This window comes from Actinia tenebrosa, unplaced genomic scaffold (genome assembly GCF_029948245.1).
Source record: "Actinia tenebrosa isolate PJP-AT-01 unplaced genomic scaffold, QUT_ActTen_1.0 PGA_scaffold13__45_contigs__length_12533684, whole genome shotgun sequence".
NCBI lineage: Eukaryota > Metazoa > Cnidaria > Anthozoa > Actiniaria > Actiniidae > Actinia > Actinia tenebrosa.
In genome coordinates this window covers 773,413-798,449 of record NW_028292573.1, presented here as the reverse complement: position 1 = coordinate 798,449, position 25,037 = coordinate 773,413, and the positions used below count along the sequence as shown (strand labels likewise).

The 25,037-nt window shown below is 38.3% G+C and overlaps 1 protein-coding gene across 8 annotated transcripts; it reads left to right on the top strand.

Moving 5' to 3' along the window:
• The first annotated feature begins 2,393 nt into the window (after positions 1–2,393).
• On the top strand, positions 2,394–24,815 carry LOC116306874 (calcium-activated potassium channel subunit alpha-1). Of its 8 annotated transcripts, XM_089029253.1 has the most exons (33): positions 2,394–2,847; positions 4,725–4,786; positions 4,923–5,016; positions 5,110–5,221; positions 6,066–6,141; positions 6,487–6,562; positions 6,672–6,749; positions 7,109–7,198; positions 7,469–7,560; positions 8,521–8,631; positions 8,754–8,859; positions 9,233–9,315; positions 9,784–9,853; positions 9,972–10,037; positions 10,135–10,224; positions 10,469–10,593; positions 10,847–10,915; positions 11,121–11,210; positions 11,483–11,559; positions 14,358–14,402; positions 14,832–14,915; positions 18,953–19,037; positions 19,353–19,412; positions 20,353–20,391; positions 20,695–20,803; positions 20,893–20,988; positions 21,826–21,912; positions 22,054–22,095; positions 22,171–22,320; positions 22,619–22,766; positions 23,007–23,137; positions 23,280–23,474; positions 23,555–24,815. In XM_089029253.1, the coding sequence occupies exons 1-33, from the start codon at positions 2,515–2,517 to the stop codon at positions 23,780–23,782; spliced, it is 3,399 nt and encodes a 1,132-aa protein (XP_088885379.1). In that variant the 5' UTR covers positions 2,394–2,514; the 3' UTR covers positions 23,783–24,815. The 8 variants fall into 8 exon arrangements, with proteins under 8 accessions (XP_088885379.1, XP_088885378.1, XP_088885381.1 ...); XM_089029252.1 differs by lacking the exons at positions 14,358–14,402; positions 14,832–14,915 and adding an exon at positions 16,316–16,450; XM_089029255.1 differs by lacking the exon at positions 14,358–14,402.
• Positions 24,816–25,037: the final 222 nt, after the last annotated feature.

Here is a 25,037-nt window from a genome sequence, read left to right as displayed (position 1 = left end):
TTCAGAATTGTTGGACCCTCAACCAATCACAACAAGAGATTATATTCAAGTCTAAAATGATATTGTGTATTAGTCTAATATCTATTTCACAGGTTTAGTGGCTTCACTCTATTACATACAAAGGGGAATTGTTGTTCGCTGAGACTTGCTACCCAGAGGGCAATGTTACATAACATTCCCCACAATTCACTTTTATGCTTTTGTGGAAGGAGAAAATATACAGTACCTATACTAGAGAAACTTGTGGTAATGTGGGCAGGTATGAGAGGGTGGCAATTTGGGGTGAAAGGTAAACAAATCCTTTTGCTAGAAATTAGCTCACTCTGGTTTCTGATAGTATTCCTTTCTTTGTATTTACGTCAGTACCCAACATTTAAAGCAAAAAACTAATGTTTGCTTGTCGGGTGAAAATTGGAGTGTGCCCACTGGAGGCTGTCTTTGTGTCCTATTGTTGGAACTCCTTGGAATAGACCTCGGCTTAGACGTAATGCTTTCTTATTTCAGACCATGTGTCATTTCGTTAAGGCTGCATTCATAATGTATGGCGAGGGGGAGGGGGGGGGGGGGGGTGCAGGTGAAAATTTGAAATATCCAGAATAATTCTTAACAACCCCCCTTAAAGTCATTCAAAAAAATAAGATCCCCCTAAGCAAACAACACATGAACGCAGCCTAGAATAAGATTCTTTGTTTGAATTTTATCCATATGCATGTGTAACTGAGTGCAACCATTAAATAAAGAATGGTACTCTAGAAAATGAGGTAGTCTTAAAGGGGAAAGCATTTTGCCCTAGTCAAGGAGGTCTATTGGTGTATTAGTCCTAAATTGCTTATGAATAATATGAATGGTTATGCTCTGCCGCCCCCATGCCACCGTAATGGATACCTCACTACATTAGCCCCCCTTCCCACATTCTTGGAGTCTCTTTCTTCTGTGCTTCCAAATTTTTATTATATAAAAAATTTCAGTTCCATAGAGTGCAAACAATTAATCCGTGAAACACTAATTACTAAGCAGTACAAAATAGTGCTAATTAAACAATAGAAAACAATGGAATTTGCATGAAATTGTGCTATTTAGTATTACTAAAGTTTCACGGTTATATTGTTTGCACTCTACAAATCCTTTGCTGCAGTTTTAATTGGTCATTACACCATACAGTACTTAGCTTCCTTCAATAGGGTAAATATATTTGGCCTGTGATAAACAAAGATGTGTTTTAGAATAGTCAATGTAAAACAAAAGAAAACAATACAATTAGTGTCTACTACTATGTATTATGTTGACTATTCTTTCACGGGCAAGTAAAATCACTTATTAGTATTTTCTTTTTTTTACTTCGTTCAGCAAAGTGGACCTGCTTATTGATTTACCCCCTACCTAATTTTACCCTATTTTGCTTCCTACCTATTATCTGGCTAATCTTCCAGAATATCAGCTATTCTAGCTAGGCCCCAGACTTATTATAGGACAGAAGTTTAAAAACTATCATATCTGCCATCTCATTGTCTTTTTTCCCCCCTTTTTTTAAATTTCAAGCTACTGCACTTGTGATTGTATTTGAAACTTAGACCTTTTAAGAATCACACTAATGATTTTTCATAACAAGTAAATGCGTTCGAGTCCAAGCAATGGGCATATTATTTTTTTCCTTTTAATTGATTTCTTTAAAGCAAAAAAGTTTATTTCAAAAAAAAAAAAAAAAATCTGCATGAAGCAACGTATTTTTTAAGTCAAAAACTTATTGGCAAATGCGATTTTAAATAATCTTTGGTTTCATCTACTCTTGACCAAAGGGTGTTCGCACACAATCAAATACAACTTTTGTGCTCGAAAACAATAATTGCTCTATCATCCTAAAAGCCTTTTTGTCTTATCTTTGTTGCGAATGTTTGCAGCACTTCTCAAGTATTAAAGGTATCATATTTAAGTAATTCTTAAAAGCTGCAAAGATAAAGATATCTCGATACCAGCATTTTTTGCACCTGTCTTGAATAAGTTCTTTCAAACTTGCGGTAAAATATTAAGAGTGCTGAGTTTGTTTTCTTTGGGAAACCCACATGAGGCTTTGCATGTCGGTTTACAACCAGTTGTCAAGACAACGAGTAATGTATACCAAGGATTCAAATTAGGAGAATTACATCGGCTTATAAATATTCTAATAACACCCAAACACTTATCTGGTACAAAAAATGTGTCCATTATGTAAGATATTTTATGAATAATGATAAAGTATTTATATTTAGAATGATTTGCGTCTTAGAATTATATTATGAAATAGCAGAGTAGTTTTTAAGCATGAATCGCGAAAATCGAAAGTAAATTCTCAATACCCTGAGCATACATTATCAGCTGAATCGATATTATCATATCGGTTGATAGACTTATTTATTTTTGCTAATATATATTGAGAAGGTTTGAAGCTAAAAGCCTAAAGTAGGAAACGTCATGAATGAAAGCTAACATACATATTTTTTGGTTCATCGGCTGTGGTGTTTAGTACGGTGTTACGAGATGACAGTGAAGGACTGCAACGTAAGCAGTACAATGTCGTGCGATAAAACCTGCCTGCCGCCTAAAGAAGACAGAAAATGGTGGTACTTCGTTATTACCAGCTTTTCCCTTTTTCTAGGAGGACTTATTGTTATTTATTTGACAAGAGTTATTATACGTCTATGCAATTCAAAAAAGAGAAAACTTAATCCATCAGACAAGCTCGCTGGTAAGAAAAGAAATGAGGAAGCCGAGAATAAATATACACACGAAGAGGAAGATAGTCTTTACATTCGTATGAGGGAAAAAGCGGGAAGTCTCCTCACTGCACAAACATTGAAAGGACAGTGTTTCGTAAGTATATTTTATAATTTTTGTTCTATTATTTCTAAAGAGTCTTTACAGATTTCCCGTTTTGTTTATTTAACTAGAATTGTGACTATTGAGAAAAAGAAACCCGCGGTTTGTTGTATCGCTTCTAACCCCTTTATATAATTAGAGAACTTCCGCCAGTTCACCTCTTTAACATAATAAATCTGAAGACCGCATTCTAACCAGACAAAAAAAGGTTTCTGTTCTTGCAAGCGTTTACCATGGTCGTATTTTCTGTTATCTGTTCGTATCGTTTTAGCAACCATTTTATTGTTCAACCCATTTTAGGTCTTTAAATGGGAACATTTTTAAAGCGTTAGTGAGTCGAATTTGTTACGTTTCATGTCAAGTTGTTCAACCTGGTTTTTTTTATGAGTCTGCATCGCTTTTATGCACCCAGCAAATATGTTTTTACCATTTTGTAGTTTGGAAGATATCAAAAATTAGCTTGGATCTGAAACAGGATCTAGAAATGAAAATAGTCAAAGTAGTATTGCTATGGCTACCACACGAAAATTCACCACTCTGTTTTTAATGCCAAATGACTCATACTAGTATTTTATGCTGCTTTTTCCAAAATATATTACATTATATATCAGTCTATATATTTTATAGAGTTAAAGTAGAAATTGATTACCAATATACATTATAATACTCTATCTAGAATAATATGTTCAGATTGCAAATTCTCACTAATTTCAAAATTGACCGAGTTTTTGACAAATAAATTATTAACTAACCAAACTGGTGTACTATATGCTTATATAGAACATTTATAATGTAATAGGCTTTCAATTCATTTGAAACATGACATGAATTGAATCAGATTTTTTTGAAGAGCTTTTATGATGTTTGCACTTAGCTGTCTAACTCTTATCCTTAGGTATCCAATAAAAAACTGAGCTTTAGGTAATAATTAATAATTCATTATTTTTATAAACCTCAATGCTATACACTATGTTAGTTAGAAATTATGCTTCTAAAACTGGACATTTTATGAACAAATTTTTAAAATTTGTGTTTTGTAAATTTCCAGTTTCTTCTCTCTATTAAGCAAATAGTTGTTATTCATTTTCCCTGTTATTCAAGCCCTCTTGTTGTTTCCTTGTAATTAAAAAGCTTTGAAACACCTGTCATGTCCAAGAATTTCTTAGTGAGACCATGTCTTACATACTTCTATACTCTAGATATCTTCTCTCATTATCAGGCTGCTTCATAAATGAATAAGGGACTGTTCATTAATTATGCCTCAGGGGGGCTGGAGGAAAAATTGAAAAAAACCTTGGAAAAATTCACAACCCCCCCCCCCTCCCCCAATTCTGTATAAGAAAATTTTTTGACCCCCCCTCCTCATCTCAGTATTGCAAACAGACCATCATGAATCAATAAGGTTTAATTAATTTTAGATTGGAAGGGACAAAAATAAGATGTTATAGAGGGTTTTCAAGTGACGTCACAGTGGCCATTATGGGGTACCAAAACAATACATTTTCTATCCTCCGGGAATTGAACTCTATTTTTATGCAAATACTGTGCAGAAAATTTCTATTGTTTATGGCTGCCTTCTCACGTGAGTGAAAACGCTCTATTCAAAAACCAAGGCAAGGGTTAGTTCTGCCATCCCTCATCCTTACGCTGTAGTACCCTAAACACCTAAGTAGTTATAAGTTCATTCAATTTACCGATATTCTGAAAATGGGTCCCCCCTCCCCTCCCAAGGCCAAATCCTGGCTACGCCCCTGCATCTATTTCATGGATTTGGTGGCTCCACTCTATGCCCATTAGGTAATAAATATTCCATCACCACTACACCATTAGGTAGTGAATATTTAATGAGAACATTTTCAATTTCTCTCCAGGTTGTAATCTCCTTCTTATTTAGTATTTCCTACGTCGTTCTTTATGCAGTTGAAGCGTCTTAGTGAGTATTATTAAATGACTAATTTGCTTGCCCTGACCAGTATACATACTTTCTTTTGATTCCTGATAATTTGGGCTACCTGTGGAATTTAACCACAGGCAGTCCAGTCAAGATAATGTCATATTTTGTTTTACAGTCCTGTAGAGCACTGCTTGGACCTGAATGATCAAATATTGTGGTTGTTTGAAATTGGCCTCAATACATTTTTCATCTTACATTTTCTTTTAAGAGTAAGTAGACAACGTTCAGCTCTTTTTCTAGGTACTATCTAACATGGGCTTCCATTTTTGCTTTTTATGAGGTGTAATAAGTTTTTTGCTTAGTTTCTTGCAGCGAATGACAAATTATTGTTCTGGTGTGATCCACTGAGTCTTGTGGACTTCTTTACTATCCCGCAAGTGTTTGTTTCAATAATTATTAGACAAAACTGGATTGGTAAGTCAATATTAAGGAGCTTTCTTACTTTTTGTAGTGGATACATGACTCATTCACTCATGGCACAGCAGATCCATATCAGAAGTTTCTCACATGGAAGCTATCTATTATTCACAACTTGGATATTAAGTGTTAAAGGTGTGGTGTTAAAGAATAGGTCAGACGAGGGAAGTTTGAAAAGAGGGAGTTCCCTATGCCTACAAGCCAATCAGTGCTCCAAAATGCTGTGGTTTTGAAGGTCATAGGTCAAACAAGGTCACTTTCAAAGGGCTTCCCTATACATACCAACCAATCAAAACGCTTACTTTCCTTTCAAAGGTTCTCTGTGGTGTTGAGGTTCATAGATCAAACGAGGTCGCTTTTAAAGGGCTTCCCTATACATACTAACCAATCAAAACGCTTACTATCCTAGCATAGGTTCTCTGTGGTGTTGAGGTTCATAGATCAAACGAGGTCACTTTTAAAGGGCTTCCCTATGCGTACTAACCAATCAAAACGCTTACTATCCTAGCATAGGTTCCCTGTGGTGTTGAAGGTCATAGGTCAAACAAGGTCACTTTTAAAGGGCTTCCCTAACATACTAACCAATCAAAACGCTTACTATCCTATCAAAGGTTCCCAGTGGTGTTGAGGGTCATAGGTCAGGGAACTTTTTAGGGGCTTCCTTATGCATGCCAACCAATCTAAACGCTAACCTAAAGGCTAACCTACACGCTAGCCATATGCATCCTATCACAGTACTTCGTTACTTCGAATTCCATAATATACTACATTTCTCTCCCATCTATCGTTTAATAGAGAGAGAGAGAGAGATATCCCACTAATTCAATTTTCTTCATTTCAGGTCTGCGCTTTTTACGTGCATTGCAGTTTATCAAACTGGCAGATATTCTGCAGTTTCTTAGTATTATCCAATCTAGGTTAGTGTTCATTATTTGCATCTTGTATAGATTTTGTGCTTTTCCAGCATCTACATACACGGCCCGGGGGGGGGGGGGGGGGTACTCCCATATATGGACTATACGGGAATGATCCGCTGAACAGGGTATGGTTTTTCGAGAAGCAGGAACTCAGTGCAATAAATTATATCTTTTATCATAAACAGGGTCCACAAATTTGAGTTTTTTTATCATTAACAGGGTACCCCTTTCAGAATCCCAGCGGAACACCCCTACCCAAATTCTGGCGGAGTACCCCCCCCCCCCCCCATCCCCCGGGATACACGGAGTAGTTAACTCCAACTTTGTTATCCTCTCTCTGTTTAGCGGTGCTGTCACCTTGACTAAAGCTGTTGGGAATCTTAGCGCTGTTCTGTTCTGTTTTGGAGGATTGGTACATTTGGTAGGAACGTTAATTTTGTCTGTTACAACTTTAACAAAATGATCTTGATTTTGAGACAGGAATCACTCGCACAGAGTAATAAACCGGTTTTTTATTTGTTCATTTTTAGATCGAGAACACCGGCGATCCATGGAATGTTGCGTTACGTCAAGACTGGAATTACTTTGACTGTCTGTACTTCCTTGTGGTATGTGTTCGTACACACTAAACTTGATATTAGATCTTCCTTCTTTCACCAATCTGTTGTTTGTCTACGCCTCTTAGTGTAATAGTTCCTTTTCGTGTTCGGTAAATACCGCTGTCTTTAATGACTAAAGACTCATCTCTGCAGGCTTAAACTCGCTTAAGAGTAAATCATTTGCAAAAGTCAACTGTAAAATGTAAAGAATGTGCAACTTGAACAACACACGTTTTTTGAAATCCCACAGACTTTTACTAGTATATGTTAAGTCTGTGCAGATGAGTCTCGTCTTCAAAAACTACGGTATACATCGAATACGAAACTGGTGTATTAATTGGTACTACTCTGGTCTCTTGTGATTACAGGTTACCATGTCAACTGTTGGGTATGGAGACATGTCACCAATTACGTATTTTGGTCGAATATTTATTATGATATTCATATGTATTGGATTGGTTAGTATAACGACTTTTACCTACGTACGCGAGAAAAAGTTAATGATTTTATCGTTCCAAGATTAATTTGTCATTGTGCTTGTCCTGGGGATTTGCTATCGAGAAAAACTAAGCGCTCATTTCATCACGGGATTGCGGGTTTAAATTTAAGAGTTACCTTGGCACGGAGCAAGTCATCCCTAGCTTGTTGCCGCAACAAGTTCCTTCTCACACTTATGTGATACCCATCCAGTATGATACTTTAAGGAGCATTCTTTTGATTCATAACAGGGAATGTTTGCAACCCATATTCCCTTTATCATGGAGTACTTCTCATCACAATCTGAGTACCATGGATCCTACAAGATTGCCCAAGGAAGAAAGTAAGATGTGAGGATACCACGTGACAAGGAAGATGAACGATGGGGGTCAGGGGAGGGTACCACGTGACAAGGACGATGAACGATGGGGGTAAAGGGAGAATACCACGTGACAAGGACGATTAACAATGGGGGTAAGGGGAGAGTACCACGTGACAAGGACGATGAACGATGGGGGTCAGGGGAGAGTACCACGTGACAAGGACGATGAACGATGGGGGTCAGGGAAGGGTACCACGTTACAAGGACGATGAACGATGGGGGTCAGGGGAGGGTACCACGTTACAAGAACGATGAACGATGGGGGTAAAGGGAGAATACCACGGTGACAAGGACGATGAACGATGGGGGTCAGGGGAGGGTACCACGTGACAAGGACGATGAACGATGGGGGTCAGGGAAGGGTACCACGTTACAAGAACGATGAACGATGGGGGTAAAGGGAGAATACCACGGTGACAAGGACGATGAACGATGGGGGTCAGGGGAGGGTACCACGTGACAAGGACGATGAACGATGGGGGTAAAGGGAGAATACCACGTGACAAGGACGATTAACAATGGGGGTAAGGGGAGAGTACCACGTGACAAGGACGATGAACGATGGGGGTCAGGGAAGGGTACCACGTTACAAGGACGATGAACGATGGGGGTCAGGGGAGGGTACCACGTTACAAGAACGATGAACGATGGGGGTAAAGGGAGAATACCACGGTGACAAGGACGATGAACGATGGGGGTCAGGGGAGGGTACCACGTGACAAGGACGATGAACGATGGGGGTAAAGGGAGAATACCACGTGACAAGGACGATTAACAATGGGGGTAAGGGGAGAGTACCACGTGACAAGGACGATGAACGATGGGGGTCAGGAGAGAGTACCACATGACAAGTAACATGAAGGATGTGGGTCAGGGGAGAGTACCACACTACAAGAGTTATAAACAATATATATTTTTCAGGCACATCGTACTTTGTGGGTACATAACACACGATACTGTAGAGAATTTTCTCAGGGATTTTCTGCACAAGGATAGAGCAGATGTGGTCGTCAACGTTGTGATTCTTGGAAAGTATGTTAATCTCTGGTTTACTTGTCCTAAGCATTTTTTCAAGAAAGCATGATTACTCAAACATGGCTTTGTTTTAATACGTTCCCTTACCGTGTTCGTCTTCTTTCAATTTATCCTCGTAGTCATCTACCAGATCCAGACCTTGAGAGAACCATCAAGAAACACTATGTTCATGTATCATATTATGTGGGTACAGTATTATCAGCAGACGATTGTAAACGAGTCAAGGTACAGCACCTTATATCGTTATTTTGTACGTTATTATCTATTTCGATGTCTTAATGGTGGCATAAGGAGAGGAGCCAAAAGCCCCGTCCTAAAATTCAGGTCCTTATAAATATTTCTTAGAAGAAAAGTCGAACATTTTGAGAAAAATCAGATGATGAGTTCCTTGAGGATTTGGCATGAAAATTTTGGCTGGAACTCGATCTTGCTACAATGTTATGTTTCATAAGACGTGAGATATATATGCACGCTCTGATTGGACAAGAAGCCATTTTGTATGGATTTTTGCATTTTCTCCCTTTCAAATAAAAAGTATATAAATACTGGTGTAGTGAGTCTGCTTATACATACTGACCATATTAAATGATGTTTGTAGATGTCTAAAGCAGATGCCTGTCTAGTTTTGTGCAACAAGAACTGCTCTGTTCCTGACAATGAAGATGAAGAAAACATCATGAGGTAATCAAACAAGCCTGTTTTAATTGAGATAACAAAACCAATCATGTGTTCGCTGAGTTCTCTGAAGTTTAAAAAAAAAGGAATTAAATTTTTATTAATTGAATTCTAAACCCACCTTTGAGCTGATCTAAATAAGCACACAGCTAACTTACAGATCAAACCCTGAAACAACGTCTGGGCTGATCTAAGTCAGGGCATGACTAACTCACAGATCAAACCCTGAAACAACCTCTGGGCTGATCTAAGTCAGGTCATGGCTAACTCACAGATCAAACCCTGAAACAACCTCTGGGCTGATCTAAGTCAGGGCATGGCTAACTCACACATCAAACCCAGAATCAACCTCTGGGCTGTCAAAGTCAGGGCACAGCACGACTAACTCACATGTACATGGTTGTGTAATTAGACCAGTTAGTGATAAGCGAACCAATAATGTTCAATAAAGCCTATGTGGAATTCTTTGCACAGGGTTGTTGGTATCAAGAACTTCTTTCCAAAGATGCGGGTCATTATTCAGTTGCTGCAATACCACAACAAGGTTGGTAATAACTATATATATGCATATATAAATATATTATACTAATTGATTAAATATCTCCTGTTTAGAGGTATGTAAAATTAAATGCTTAGTAATTCGTATAAATGTTACCAAACAGGCCTACCTGCTGAACATTCCATCGTGGGACTCCAAGATAGGAGATGATGTCGTATGTGTTGGTGAGGTAAGGCTTCAGCGATATTCTGCATCTCAAAAGATTGCCATTTAAATGAAATGCTTTTTCAAATTCACATCAAAATATTTGATATTTTGTTTTGCAGCTTAAACTTGGTTTCATTGCCCAAAGTTGCTTGTCGCCCGGTTTCTCCACCTTGCTGGCGAATATCTTCTCAATGAGATCCAATGACTTGGTAAGAGACTGCATCAAGACTGCATAGACCTATCCTGAGATAGTGAACATGGTGCTATTGTAGTCTAGCTTCAGTACAAACATCTTTTGTCCATCAAGCCGTATGTGGTGTATGTGGTAGACCACAATGCATCCTGTTTATCGAACTCAGAAAAGGCCTATGCCACCATGCTGTATCATGTTTAATAGTTGATAGTATATTTGTAACGTAATATAATAATGTAGTGTTGTTGTTGCTAAACTAGAAAGGTGATGATACGACGAGTGATGATGACTGGAGGAAGTGGTACGTGCGAGGAACAAACTGTGAGCTATACACAGAGAAGCTAGCGCCTTCTTTTAAGAGCTTGGCGTTCAAGCAAGCAGCCGAGTAAGTAATAACACCACAATCAAAACCGACATTCAAAAATGACCAATAACGACGACTACCGCAGAATAACAGACACACTTAAACCAGCAATGAATGCGATACTGAAATCCGTCAAGTCACGATAAAAATAAATTAATCAATTAATTAAATAAAATATTTCATCTTACATTATGTTATTAAATTCTCCCATCGATCAGAAATGAAGAACAAATGATAAATATTGATAAAGTCTTATACACGTTATGCTTCACAGAATTTGTTTCGAGAAATTAAACCTCCTGCTGATCGCAATTGAAGTAACAAAGGTGGACGGGGAAAAAACGTAAGTACATGAACACCATCTATAGTACGATTAGGATCACAATGTACCTTATATTATAATTATACCAAACATGTTTAGCTTGTCGGTTGTCAAACGTTATTTTGCATGTTCTGGACATTAGGAACAAGCCGTGCCAGTTTTATTTAACGAATATAATACCGTTATAACTATATATAAAGATTTATTTGTCTTTTTTTCGTTTCAGTTTTGCGATTAATCCTAAAGACAAGACATTGATCATTCAAGGCAACACCTTGGGTTTCTTTCTTGCAGGATCTGCACAAGAAGTCAGAAGGTATTAAATGATCTTATATTTTTCAGTATTCTTGTACTCTTGAATACATGCAAGCACTTGAGGAAAGGTTCATTACCTGTTCATGGACCCCATCCAGTTCATTGATGCTTTGAAAATCCGGAAATAGCATCTTCAAGAACACCAAAATAGAATCCTTCTAGAAACTCGTACCAACATCACGTTCAGTATTCGTTGCTAGGGTGAACCCTCCCTCCTTCCTCCTACGAGTATATTCATGATACAGGAGTGTATGCATGGTTATTGTATTACAGGGCCTTCTATTACTGTACGATGTGTCATACCGATATCACCGATCCTGAACTCATCAAAGAATGTGATTGTTTAAAACGTAAGTATTGTAGTATGTTTCTTTTCACCATCCATTTCATACGTGATTTTGTTTGTTCACTTTTATTTCGTTTGTTCCATTTATGTCATACATATTGCATTCGCTTACCTGTGTTGTTTTTCTTGTTTAAAATAAATTAAGCCTATGTTATGCTGATGTCTTCTGTTTTGGCGTGTTCTTTCATGTTTTTCTCACGATATCTTAAAGCATTCAGCCAATGATCTACTAAATGTAGGCATTTGTAAGCTGTGAGACTCAATAAGATGAAGGCTATGAAAGTGTCTCATGGATGTTAAGTCTAATAAGTGGTCAAGAGCAGAACCCAGAAACCTAATGCTGAGGATGACTTTACAAAACTGTATGCATCGCCTCAAAGGAATTGTACTCTCTCTACCCCTCTGCATCTTTATTGGTACAGGCCTATTTGTACTCTCTTTACCCCTCTGTGGGTACAGGCCTATTTGTACTTTCTCTACCCCTCTGTGGGTACAGGCCTATTTGTACTTTCTCTATCCCTCTGTGGGTACAGGCCTATTTGTACTTTCTCTATCCCTCTGTGGGTACAGGCCTATTTGTACTTTTTCTACCCCTCTGTGGGTACAGGCCTATTTTTACTTTCTCTACCCCTCTGTGGGTACAGGCCTATTTGTACTTTCTCTACCACTGTCTCTTTTGGTACAGACGTATTTTGGTTTATTCTTCCAGGAAGGCTTACAGTTCATCGTAACTTTAAAGCAGCTATGATAGCCACTCACCGTTAGTATTACTCAAATTACTCCTGTCATGGGACTAACGAACAAAGAGTCTTCTAACTATCTCGTCCTTCTAGTGGTGTGTTTGATTATCAACAAAGGAATGAGAATGTTAGTGTTCTTGGTTCTGCTTAGTTCCTGCTTTCTGCATGAGTAAGTTGCATGCAGCAGTTCAGTTAGTTAACTGAAAATCAGATACAACTGTGACTATCAGATACAACTGTGACTATCAGATACAACTGACTATCAGATACAACTGACTATCAGATACAACTGTAACTATCAGATACAACTGACTATCAGATACAACTGACTATCAGATACAACTGTGACTATCAGATACAACTGACTATCAGATACGACTGACTATCAGATACAACTGTAACTATCAGATACAACTGACTATCAGATACAACTGTGACTATCAGATACAACTGACTATCAGATACAACTGACTATCAGATACAACTGTAACTATCAGATACAACTGTAACTATCAGATACAACTGTAACTATCAGATACAACTGACTATCAGATACAACTGTAACTATCAGATACAACTGACTATCAGATACAACTGACTATCAGATACAAAAGTAACTATCAGATACAACTGACTATCAGATACAACTGACTATCAGATACAACTGTAACTATCAGATACAACTGTAACTATCAGATACAACTACTTTATCAGATACAACTGTAACTATCAGATACAACTACTTTATCAGATACAACTGTAACTATCAGATACAACTACTTTATCAGATACAACTGTGACTATCAGATACAACTACTTTATCAGATACAACTGTAACTATCAGATACAACTACTTTATCAGATACAACTGTGACTATCAGATACAACTGACTATCAGATACAACTACTTTATCAGATACAACTGTAACTATCAGATACAACTACTTTATCAGATACAACTGTAACTATCAGATACAACTACTTTATCAGATACAACTGTAACTATCAGATACAACTACTTTATCAGATACAACTGTAACTATCAGATACAACTGACTATCAGATACAACTGTAACTATCAGATACAACTACTTTATCAGATACAACTGTAACTATCAGATACAACTACTTTATCAGATACAACTGTAACTATCAGATACAACTACTTTATCAGATACAACTGTGACTATCAGATACAACTACTTTATCAGATACAACTGTGACTATCAGATACAACTACTTTATCAGATACAACTGTAACTATCAGATACGACTATCAGATACAACTATCAGATACAACTATCAGATACGACTATCAGATACGACTATCAGATACGACTATCAGATACGACTATCACATACAACTGACTATTAGATACGACTATCAGATACGACTATCAGATACGACTATCAGATACGACTATCAGATACGACTATCAGATACGACTATCAGATACGACTATCAGATACGACTATCAGATACGACTATCAGATACGACTATCAGATACAACTGACTATCAGATACGACTATCAGATACGACTATCAGATACGACTATCACATACAACTGACTATCAGATACGACTATCAGATACGACTATCAGATACGACTATCAGATACGACTATCACATACAACTGACTAACAAATGTCGGCTTTCTTGGTCGATCTATTAAAGAGATGCAGCAGGTCTGCAGAGCTATAAAACCAATTCTCATAACCAAAATACGCCTTTGTTTTCCTGCTTTTCTATCTTTCTTGTAAGGAATTCATCTCTTGTCTTTCTCATTGAATGTTTTTGGACTTTTAAATGTCCATAAATGTATCGTAAACTTCGCAACGTTAAATTAAGCTAATTTCTAAACTTGTTTAATAGATAGAGTAAGTTAAAAATGCCGACGTAAAGAGTGTAAAGCTAAATATCGCACTAAAGCACCACATAGGCACGTCACGTCACGATAAGCTGAATAAAACACGATAAAAAGGCGATTGATACATCAGTATGAAAAGAACGTGTGCTGTGATGACTGTGATTCAGAAAGTCATGTTACTGTTGAAAACAGGAATAAAGAATGATGAACCGAAAGAAATCCTTCACGGACGAGGACGTAAGTGTCTCACAAATTAAAATACACTGTAAAAAAAGAAAGAAAAAAAGCGAAACTCATTTTTGGTCAATTACAATCGTTGTGTGATCGACGTAGGTAGAGAGTTGGCAGCAATAGCTCGTAACAACGAACAAGAGGATTTGATTTAGTTTTACCAATTTGACTAGGCATACAGTCGAAGAGAAAAGATGGAATATTCTTCTTTGGTACCTGTAAGTTAGCCTTGATTTACTCGCCGGACTGATTAAAGACAATATGTCACTGCAGTAAAACATGTTTTAACGAGGCTTACAAGGGAGGTATTTACAGCTAGGTTAGTTCTGTTAATAGTAACTCTAGACATTTCCCACACAAGGGTATCTGCATGATTACCCAAGGTCGTTAAAAATAGTTTTAAAATTAATGTGTTTGTTTCACTCACTCACGAAGTTTATCGAAAAGCCGAAAAAGTTGGTCCACTCAGCGCCTCAAACAAGACTTTCCAAGTTGATGAGCCTCCCAATGGGCATACAGGCAAGTGATTCTACCTTACATTAGAATCTTTGCTAACTGTAACACTACGCATATGCATGGAGCATGACATAGATTGAGGCTAACCGCATGGATGATGTACAAGAAACGATATCTAACGATAATAAACAAGACTGTTAGATAAGATAAAAATATTTAACCAAGAATATAACGATAAATTAATAATATGGGACTAATCCTAAAAAAAACTAAAATTAAACTATATAAATCTTACTAAAGTCACTAAAACACTTCACTCTAATTCACATAACATTTCAGTGCTCAATATAGAGAGTTCATTTGATCAAAAAGTGCATTTTTATTTTGTTATTTTCAGAAAATGTTGTCATGTATTTGACTTTATGTATATGTAGATAGAATCGTAAGAAAAGTCGCTTTACAGCATAGATGTTGAATACCATGCCCTCGGTGAAATGTGCCTCAGGCGATAATGGTTATACATATCACAGTCATTCTAATTTCTCAGGGAATCCATGTCCACTCAGCATCATTAAGGCATGGCTCTCAGATGAAAAACTGTTTAGCTATATCATAGCCAGTTTTCTACGAATCTTACCCAAACTTGGCAAGTTAATGTCTTTTGTAAAAAGAAGGAACCTTAAAGCCTTGGTTGCCATGGAAACTAAGTCACGTGACAACCAGATCGCCATCTTGGATTTTGAAACAAGCCTTTTGAAGTCCTATTGAAACTACTTCAAAAGTCCTGAAAATCCATATTCCTTTTTGTATTTACAATGCCTATATGGATCTAATTGGATGATCTTGGAAAATATTTTAAGTTAAATTTTTAGAATATTTTCTATGTTTTCCAAAAAATTGAAAATATTCTAAAAATTAAACTTAATATAATTTCCAAGATATCCAATTAGATCCATAAAGGCTATGCAAATATAAAAAGGAATATGGATTTTCAGGACTTTTGAAGTAGTTTCAATAGGACTTCAAAAGGCTTGTTTAAAAAATCCAAGATGGCGGCCTTGTGGTCACGTGACATGGTTTCCATGGTAACGCATATGTGGTAATTGCTTGCCTTGAAGAATTACTACTACGAGCCAAAATTGGGAAAGATTCATTATAAACTGTCAAAGATATGAATAAATAACTGATTTTCCATCATTTCCTCAAAAGAGCCATGCCTTAATGGTGCTGAGCAGTTGTGCCCAGTCATGTTCATTGTAATGTCTTTTCGCTCTTTTGTCTTGTACTGCTTTTGCATTAACTTTGCTGTTGTATTCTTGCCGGTCCTTAACTATTCCTTCATTTTTTTGCATTTAATGTTATTCATGTGATCATATTTTTCATATATACGCTGTCATTACCACCATTTTATGTCACGCATTATTACCATATATCTTACACATTACAACTTTTTATATCATTAGAAGGTAAACCAACTAAGTCTTTAAGGTTTCTAGTGTCAGAAGCCTTGCCAGGTCTGTCACTAGGTAGAGAGGGTCATCGTACGGTTTGGAACGTGCCAATTAGAGAAAGGACAGACAATCAGGACGAAGAAAATCGTAAGGGAGTAGTTGGTGAAATGGGCTCCAGTGATTGTCAATACGATATCAAGTAATGCGCGGAAAATGTAACGCAGATACCTCAGGTTATCGCTCTAATGAAGAAAATAATCATGATTGCCTAAAACGTAGTGGCATTTCATGAATTGGAATACCAAAACATTGCGACGTGACAATCACTAGACCATGTTTCATTCTCCTATTGAACCAAGGGTGGCACATGAGCAGGGGTGCATTGTAAGACAGGATGTACCTTATTGATGATGGTGTTAGTCTAGTATGATGGTGAAGTAGATAGATACTCTTCTGATCATCTACACGGGTGGCACATGAGCAGCAGTGCATGGTAAGACAGGATGTAGCTTATTGATGATGGTGTTAGTCTAGTATGATGGTGTAGTAGGTAGATACTCTTCTGATCATCTACACGGGTGGCACATGAGCAGCAGTGCATGGTAAGACAGGATGTAGCTTATTGATGATGGTGTTAGTCTAGTATGATGGTGAAGTAGATAGATACTCTTCTGATCATCTACACGGGTGGCACATGAGCAGCAGTGCACGGTAAGACAGGATGTAGCTTATTGATGATGGTGTTAGTCTAGTATGATGGTGTAGTAGATAGATACTCTTCTGATCATCTACACGGGAGGCACATGAGCAGCAGTGCATGGTAAGACAAGATGCACCTTATTGATGATGGTGTTAGTCTAGTATGATGGTGTAGTAGATAGATACTCTTCTGATCATCTACACGGGTGGCACATGAGCAGCAGTGCATTGTAAGACAGGATGCACCTTATTGATGATGGTGTTAGTCTAGTATGATGGTGTAGTAGGTAGATACTCTTCTGATCATCTACACGGGTGGCACATGAGCAGCAGTGCATGGTAAGACAGGATGCACCTTATTGATGATGGTATTAGTCTAGTATGATGGTGTAGTAGATAGATACTCTTCTGATCATCTACAAGGGTGCCACATGAGCAGCAGTGCATGGTAAGACAGGATGTAGCTTATTGATGATGGTGTTATACTATTATGATGGTGTAGTAGATAGATACTCTTCTGATCATCTACACGGGTGGCACATGAGCAGCAGTGCATGGTAAGACAGGATGTACCTTATTGATGATGGTGTTAGTCTAGTATGATGGTGTAGTAGATAGATACTCTTCTTATCATCTACACGGGAGGCACATGAGCAGCGGTGCATGGTAAGACAAGATGCACCTTATTGATGATGGTATTAGTCTAGTATGATGGTGTAGTAGGTAGATACTCTTCTGATCATCTACACGGGTGGCACGTGAGCAGCGGTGCATGGTAAGACAGGATGTAGCTTATTGATGATGGTGTTAGTCTAGTATGATGGTGTAGTAGATAGATACTCTTCTGATCATCTACACGGGTGGCACATGAGCAGCGGTGCATGGTAAGACAAGATGCACCTTATTGATGATGGTGTTAGTCTAGTATGATGGTGAAGTAGATAGATACTCTTCTGATCATCTACACGGGTGGCACATGAGCAGCGGTGCATGGTAAGACAGGATGCACCTTATTGATGATGGTGTTAGTCTAGTATGATGGTGTAGTAGGTAGATACTCTTCTGATCATCTACACGGGTGGCACATGAGCAGCGGTGCATGGTAAGACAGAATGCACCTTATTGATGATGGTGTTAGTCTAGTATGATGGTGTAGTAGGTAGATACTCTTCTGATCATCTACACGGGTGGCACATGAGCAACAGTGCATGGTAAGACAGGATGCACCTTATTGATGATGGTGTTGGTCTAGTATGATGGTGTAGTAGATAGATACTCTTCTGATCATCTACAAGGGTGGCCACATGAGCAGCAGTGCATGGTAAGACAGGATGTACCTTATTGATGATGGTGTTAGTCTAGTATGATGGTGAAGTAGATAGATACTCTTCTGATCATCTACACGGGAGGCACATGAGCAGCGGTGCATGGTAAGACAGGATGTACCTTATTGATGATGGTGTTAGTCTAGTATGGTGATGTAGTAGATAGATACTCTTCTGATCATCTACACGGGAGGCACATGAGCAGCGGTACATGGTAAGACAGAATGTACATTATTGATGATGGTGTACATGAGAGCAAGGGGTGCATAGTAAGAAGTTTAATACTTGTCTACATTTTCATCTCAATTATCACATTCAGCATGGCATGGAATTAGTGCGTCTTTTTTTTTTATTTGGGAAATTTGGGAAATTTACAAAGAGACCAACGGAAAATGTCCTGATAAATGTTTGCTAACCGCGTTTTGTATTACCTTTCTTCTCAATAATTGCAAGATGAATTTTTTTTAAAAATTCAATTATTCACCTCTCCTGATTAATGAACATTTTAACCTGCTTGTTGGAAATCAACACGATCTACTTGGCATATGCGAGTATGCTACTGCATGGGCACCCAGTTCATCATCTTCGGGTTATTATTCACCATAGTTTTCTCTTTTTCCTACAGCTTCTAGAAGTGAAGCCATCCATCAAAGACTGATGCCTCTCTCCAAGAAACAGGGAAGCTACAAGGTTCTCAGTAAACTCAAAGCGTGAGTGTACAACATTAATATTTGTGTTTAGGGAATGCGTTAGGTTTGAACCTTTGAATATGACTGCAGGTATGATAGGGAAGTACTTCTGTCCACAAGAACAAAGCATTACACAATGGAACTCTGACTGTGAATGAAATGTTTCAGTGTAGTCCTTTCAAATGAGACGTCTGCTATATCAATATGGATTACTCATTCTTCAGTAGTCTATTGTTCTTGAAGAAATACTCTCTAACTTAATTACTCTCTACTGATCATGTATTTCATGTCTCTGCCAGCTGTTTTAATAACTGTTGTACCACTCTTACCACTCAGTGTTGTGGAGGAATCCAAGAAAGATGAAAGTCAGGTTGCTTTATTGTCAACCAAACCAAGGTCAGTCACTGTGTTTGACCCACTCTCTCTTACTTATCCTTATCTACTCTAACTTACTCTCATTCTTACCTATAAGACTTTACTAAGAACACCTTACTAGACAAAGCCATACAGTGCAATGCCTTATCATGTCATATTAGACACGTGGTCCATTTGGTAGGTGACACAGTCCATGGGTATACCGTGGTATACAGTATCATGTCATATTATCAGTATGGTAGTACTCTAAGGTGGTCACGTGGTCCATGGGTATACATTGGTATACAGTATCATGTCATATTATCAGTATGGTAGTACTCTAAGGTGGTCACGTGGTCCATGGGTATACAGTGGTATACAGTATCATGTCATATTATCAGTATGGTAGTACTCTAAGGTGGTCACGTGGTCCATGGGTATACATTGGTATACAGTATCATGTCATATTATCAGTATGGTAGTATTCTAAGGTGGTCACGTGGTCCATGGGTATACAGTGGTATACAGTATCATGTCATATTATCAGTATGGTAGTACTCTAAGGTGGTCACGTGGTGCATGGGTATACTTTGGTATACAGTATAACCAGTACTATAACTGTACTATAACCTATTATTTCGGTATTATCAGAAATATAACATATCCATACCTTTCTTTTTTTCTTACTCATATTTTCGTACTCTTGAATGCGATTATCACTTACTCATTCTCAAGCGTGCTGACATGATGCTGTAACATAGAGATAACAGGACTAAAGAGCACTGCTTCATATCGTCGTTCGTTCTATCTTTCATTCTATATTCAGCATGACTATCCCATGGCGTTCTTTTTTCTTAAATAATCTTTTCTCAAATAACCGACGCACGATATCAGCTTCCAGGATCCAATACGATCAATCGTACGTCATGACGATCGCAATACTGTACTGTGTGTGTAACGGTAAACTGTGTGCCTTTTTCAGCGATAAAACTGCATCGAGCAGCGGAATGACAGAAGAGCAGTACGTAAAGGAGATTAATTGATTAAGAAACACTTGATAAGTTTAAATAATCATGTTATACCTACCCCATATTGATAGAGCTCTGTTAATTATATCATATCGTGATGTCATGATATGACGTCATTCCCCTGAGTATTATTACTTTACATGACATTAAAAGATATATTCCCAAAAAGTGTGGAAAACCAAGAGAAGCCTATTGAATGTTTTGAAACCCTGTAGCCGGCCAGTGACCCCGCTGGTCGAGTGGTCGTTTTTTATCAGTTTTGTCATGCTAACATTTGTTGATTACTTTGTACTTAGTTTGAAAGAAAACAAGCCAGTTGAAAGTTTCGACAGGTCCAAGCCACTGTTCGATGTAACAGGAACGTTTTACTGGTGTTCTGCCGTCCCATACGAAGAAGCCATACTGGTCAGTACTCACTTTACTATACAATGTCTGTCAAAAAATAAACGGTAGAATTTTCTTATCTTCTGAGTGTTGCTTCATGTCTTTTTCAGACCAAAGAAAAAGCCTACGATATCGTGTTTACACACCACATTTTGGTGTGTGTGTTCAACAAAAAAGATGATCCTCTCATCGGCCTTCGACAACTGGTAAAGATATAATATATTGATCACGATTATGATTATTATGATAGCGATGGTGATAATGAAGATGATAGTGGATGTGGGGATGATGATAGTGGTGGTGGTGGTGGTGGTGGTGGTGGTGGTAATGGTGATGACAGTGTGGTGGTGTTGGTGTTGGTAGTAATGGTGATAGTGGTGTGGTGGTGTGGTTGTGTTGGTAGTAATGGTGATGGCAGTGTGGTGGTGTTGGTGTTGGTAGTAATGGTGATGGCAGTGTGGTGGTGTTGGTGTTGGTAGTAATGGTGATGGCAGTGTGGTGGTGTTGGTGTTGGTAGTAATGGTGATGGCAGTGTGGTGGTGTTGGTGTTGGTAGTAATGGTGATGGCAGTGTGGTGGTGTTGGTGTTGGTAGTAATGGTGATGGCAGTGTGGTGGTGTTGGTGTTGGTAGTAATGGTGATGGCAGTGTGGTGGTGTTGGTGTTGGTAGTAATGGTGAAGGTAGTGTGGTAGTGTGGTTGTGTTGGTAGTATTGATGGTAGTGGTGTTGGTAGTAATGGTGTAGTGGTAGTAGTAGTGTGGTGGTGTTAATGATGGATAGTAGTATTTGTTGTAGTGATGATGATGGCGGTGGTAGTAATGGTGATGGCAGTGTGGTGGTGTTGGTGTTGGTAGTAATGGTGAAGGTAGTGTGGTAGTGTGGTAGTGTTGGTAGTATTGATGGTAGTGGTGTTGGTAGTAATGGTGTAGTGGTAGTAGTAGTGTGGCGGTGTTAATGATGGATAGTAGTATTTGTTGTAGTGATGATGATGGCGGTGGTAATTAAGACACCGTATTGTTGACTGTACATCATATTTGCTGCAGGTGATGCCTTTGAGAGCCAGTAACCTTCAACAAACAGATCTCAAACACATTGTCCTTCTTGGTGACAAAGACTATCTAGAGAGAGAGGTATGGTACTAACTATCGAGGCGCCATAACATGAAAAGCAGCTGCATTTACTCAGATATGAAGTACGATTGTTGCTACCACAGTGTTTCGGTTTTCCATGTTATTTCAGTTAAGCTCATTGATTTGCGTTATTTTTCGTAGTGGGAACAAATTGGTAGTTTTGATAACATCTACATCCTACCGGTAAGTACATGTTGTCCATGTCTGTTGGAAACCAACTCCAAATGGACTTAACATTTTTTTTTTTTTGTAATTTAGGGTTCGCCGTTTTGTCGGTCGGATTTACGAGCTGTCAACTCTAATCTAGCAGACATGGTGGTGTTCCTGTCCGCTACTACAACGAGCTCCTTCTCTTCTGATCCTAAACTTGCTGATAAGCATTCCATTCTTGCCTCGTTAAACCTTAAGGTAACGCTTGATGTATGCTTTTTGATTTACTGCTGTCTTATTAAACATGCAAACTCTGTAGCTACGAGCTGCACACTGAAACTGATTTGTTTTTTCGCTGCCTCCAGTCAAAAATATAAAAGGTACCGACTGACTAGTTTTGATTCATGGCAGCAAAAGACCAAATTTCAGCGTGCGGCTCTCAGCTTGCGAGTTTACATGTTTATGAAAATAGCATTTTCACATTATATTGCTTTGAGAAGTGGTATAGTAATAATACTATATGTCAGAGTAACAGTTCCGCGTTGTTACATTCCAGGCTATGTCATTTGACGATGCAGCAGGGCTTCTAAGTCAATCCACTAGAGAAGCGTTTATTGGTTTACCCGATGTGTCTCTAGGTAGTCCTAACATCCAAAGACGAGGATCTGCTTTTGGATGCAATATCCCCATGTTAACAGAGATCGGTAAGTAATCCCATTAAGAACAATCTGGGCACGTCATCCAACGTCACCAAGTTGAGTGCTACCATTTTATTAGACTAGGATATCGAAGATGATCATGACGGTGATAAATATGTATGAAGCAATCATGATATTAGCCTGCGTAGCGGCGTTTTGGGGCGGGGGAGGGGACGAGGAAGGGGAGGCTGAGGAAGAAAGGGAGAATGATATTGATATTGATGATATTAATTACATTGTTTCTAGTATTTGACCATAACGTACAGTACTTGGATATCGACGATGATGATGATGATGACATGGAGTTGTATCTTAGTCAACCGTTTGCTTGTGGAACGACGTTCACAGCTTCTGTTCTTGATTCACTCGTCAGTTCAGTAAGTACACTACATGCAGCGCTGCATGGTCTGTCTTGATTCACTCGTCAGTTTAGTAAGTACACTACATGCAGCCCTGCATGATCTGCCTGGATCATCCACTTATTTCTTGTTGGTGTAACTTCATCTTCTCTCTCTCTAGACTTACTACAATGGAGACATCTTGACCTTGGTTCGTAACTTGGTGACCGGGGGGGTTAACCCAGTACTTGAGGAACAGCTAGCAGAAGGAGAAGGATTAAAAGGAGGATATGAAGTATCAGAGACGTCGGAGATTAGATGCAGGTGTAAGATTTCCCAGATATCTCTGTACGACGGCCCTTTGGCAGAATTTGGGGTGAGTATTTAAATGATAAGTTCATGATGACGTATGCATGTATATACCTCAAGATGATATGTAAACCTTTTGTTGTGTAGAATGGCGGTCAGTACGGAGAGATGTTTCTGCATGCTCTTCGAGACTACTCCATGATCTGTCTTGGTGTTTATCGGTTCAGAGATTCCAACAAGTTGTCTTCTACACCTTCATCCAAGAGATACGTCATCGCTGTTCCGCCCTATGATTTCCTCCTTCAGTCCACTGACCTGGTGTTTGTACTGGCTCACTCTAATGACCAGCTCAACAAACAGTTTTCTAAAGAGTGATCATCATTTATGTAAAGTAATTGCATGGGCACAATGTATATTACAACTAGACACCAAAACTACACGACATCCTCTAAGTGGAGGATAACCAAGAGTGATAGTTCATACCACACACATATGATCACATGCATATGTTATGAAGACTACAGAAACACCGTCACGTTCTGAGTTAGGAATTCATTGCACTAAGCCTTAATGTTCACATGATGATTGTATTCAAAGAACAAGAAATTCGCTGACACATGTGATCAGTAGCATAACAGCTGGATGGCAAACCAGTTTAATACCCAAATATCTACGTTCTATCTAGGTTCTGGATCACGTGTGTTTGTTTGAATTCCTTTCCAGATTTGCTCTAATACTGATGAGTCGGACTGTTTACAATGCATGAAATCGAATGTTTAAATGAGCAAGGGCCGCACCCATCACTTGAACAATGGCCCATTTTTTATTACTTAAATATTTTTACGAGGGAAAAAAGGTTCTCTGATGGGTTAAAAATTGTCCGATTAATACAGGACCAACCGTACTGCATGGTGACTAGGCCCTGAGAGATGCTGGTACGATGCACGTTATATAACTGATATGTATGTCAGACATTGTCAGTTTTTTTATGGTACGATTTTAATCATCGTGGCTGGAGTAAATTTTAATGAAAATTGTAAATACAAAACTGAACGCAGAGAATTGAAAAAAATAATGGAATCCAATTGACCATAGATGGTCTGAATGTCTAGATTCTTCAAACGGAAGATTTTTTAAAAACAAAGTGGCGAAAATAATTAAATAGCTATTCTCGTGCATTAGCTCTGAGAATATGGGAAGTGAAAGTTGGTAGACTAGCGAATATTGGTTCTTGTCGGCCAAACGAGAAACACGACCAGGAAAACATCTTTTAGATTTCAGCAGGATTTCAGTGAAGTAATTTCATTTATGAGATTGTGAATATATTTATTTCAAATTTCATTTCAATGATTCACAGAAAACCGGTTTTTATTAGTTTTATTTATGAAAATAAATCACTATCCCAAAAGATATGATTTCGTGTGATTACTGGCTCATGTTTCTATCACCCAATAGAGGGTAACATGGGAGCTGGGATTCGCCTTTTCTGGGCTGGGAAAATCAACTTTTATGGAATGTGAATGAGATTCGCAAAAATGGGAATGGGATTGAGACTTGAGCAAAAATTATCCTGGACTATGGAATTTGATCAAAATGGGGGCTGGGAAATGGGATTAGGAACCCCCATCAA

Excerpts from the sequence above, each read along its gene's own strand:
- LOC116306874 (XM_089029252.1), top strand. The coding sequence starts at position 2,515 with ATGACAGTGAAGGACTGCAACGTAAGCAGTACAATGTCGTGCGATAAA. Across the intron at positions 4,787-4,922 it reads TATGCAGTTGAAGCGTCTTA|TCCTGTAGAGCACTGCTTGG; the intron begins GTGAGTATTATT and ends TTTGTTTTACAG. Across the intron at positions 9,854-9,971 it reads TGCTGCAATACCACAACAAG|GCCTACCTGCTGAACATTCC; the intron begins GTTGGTAATAAC and ends GTTACCAAACAG.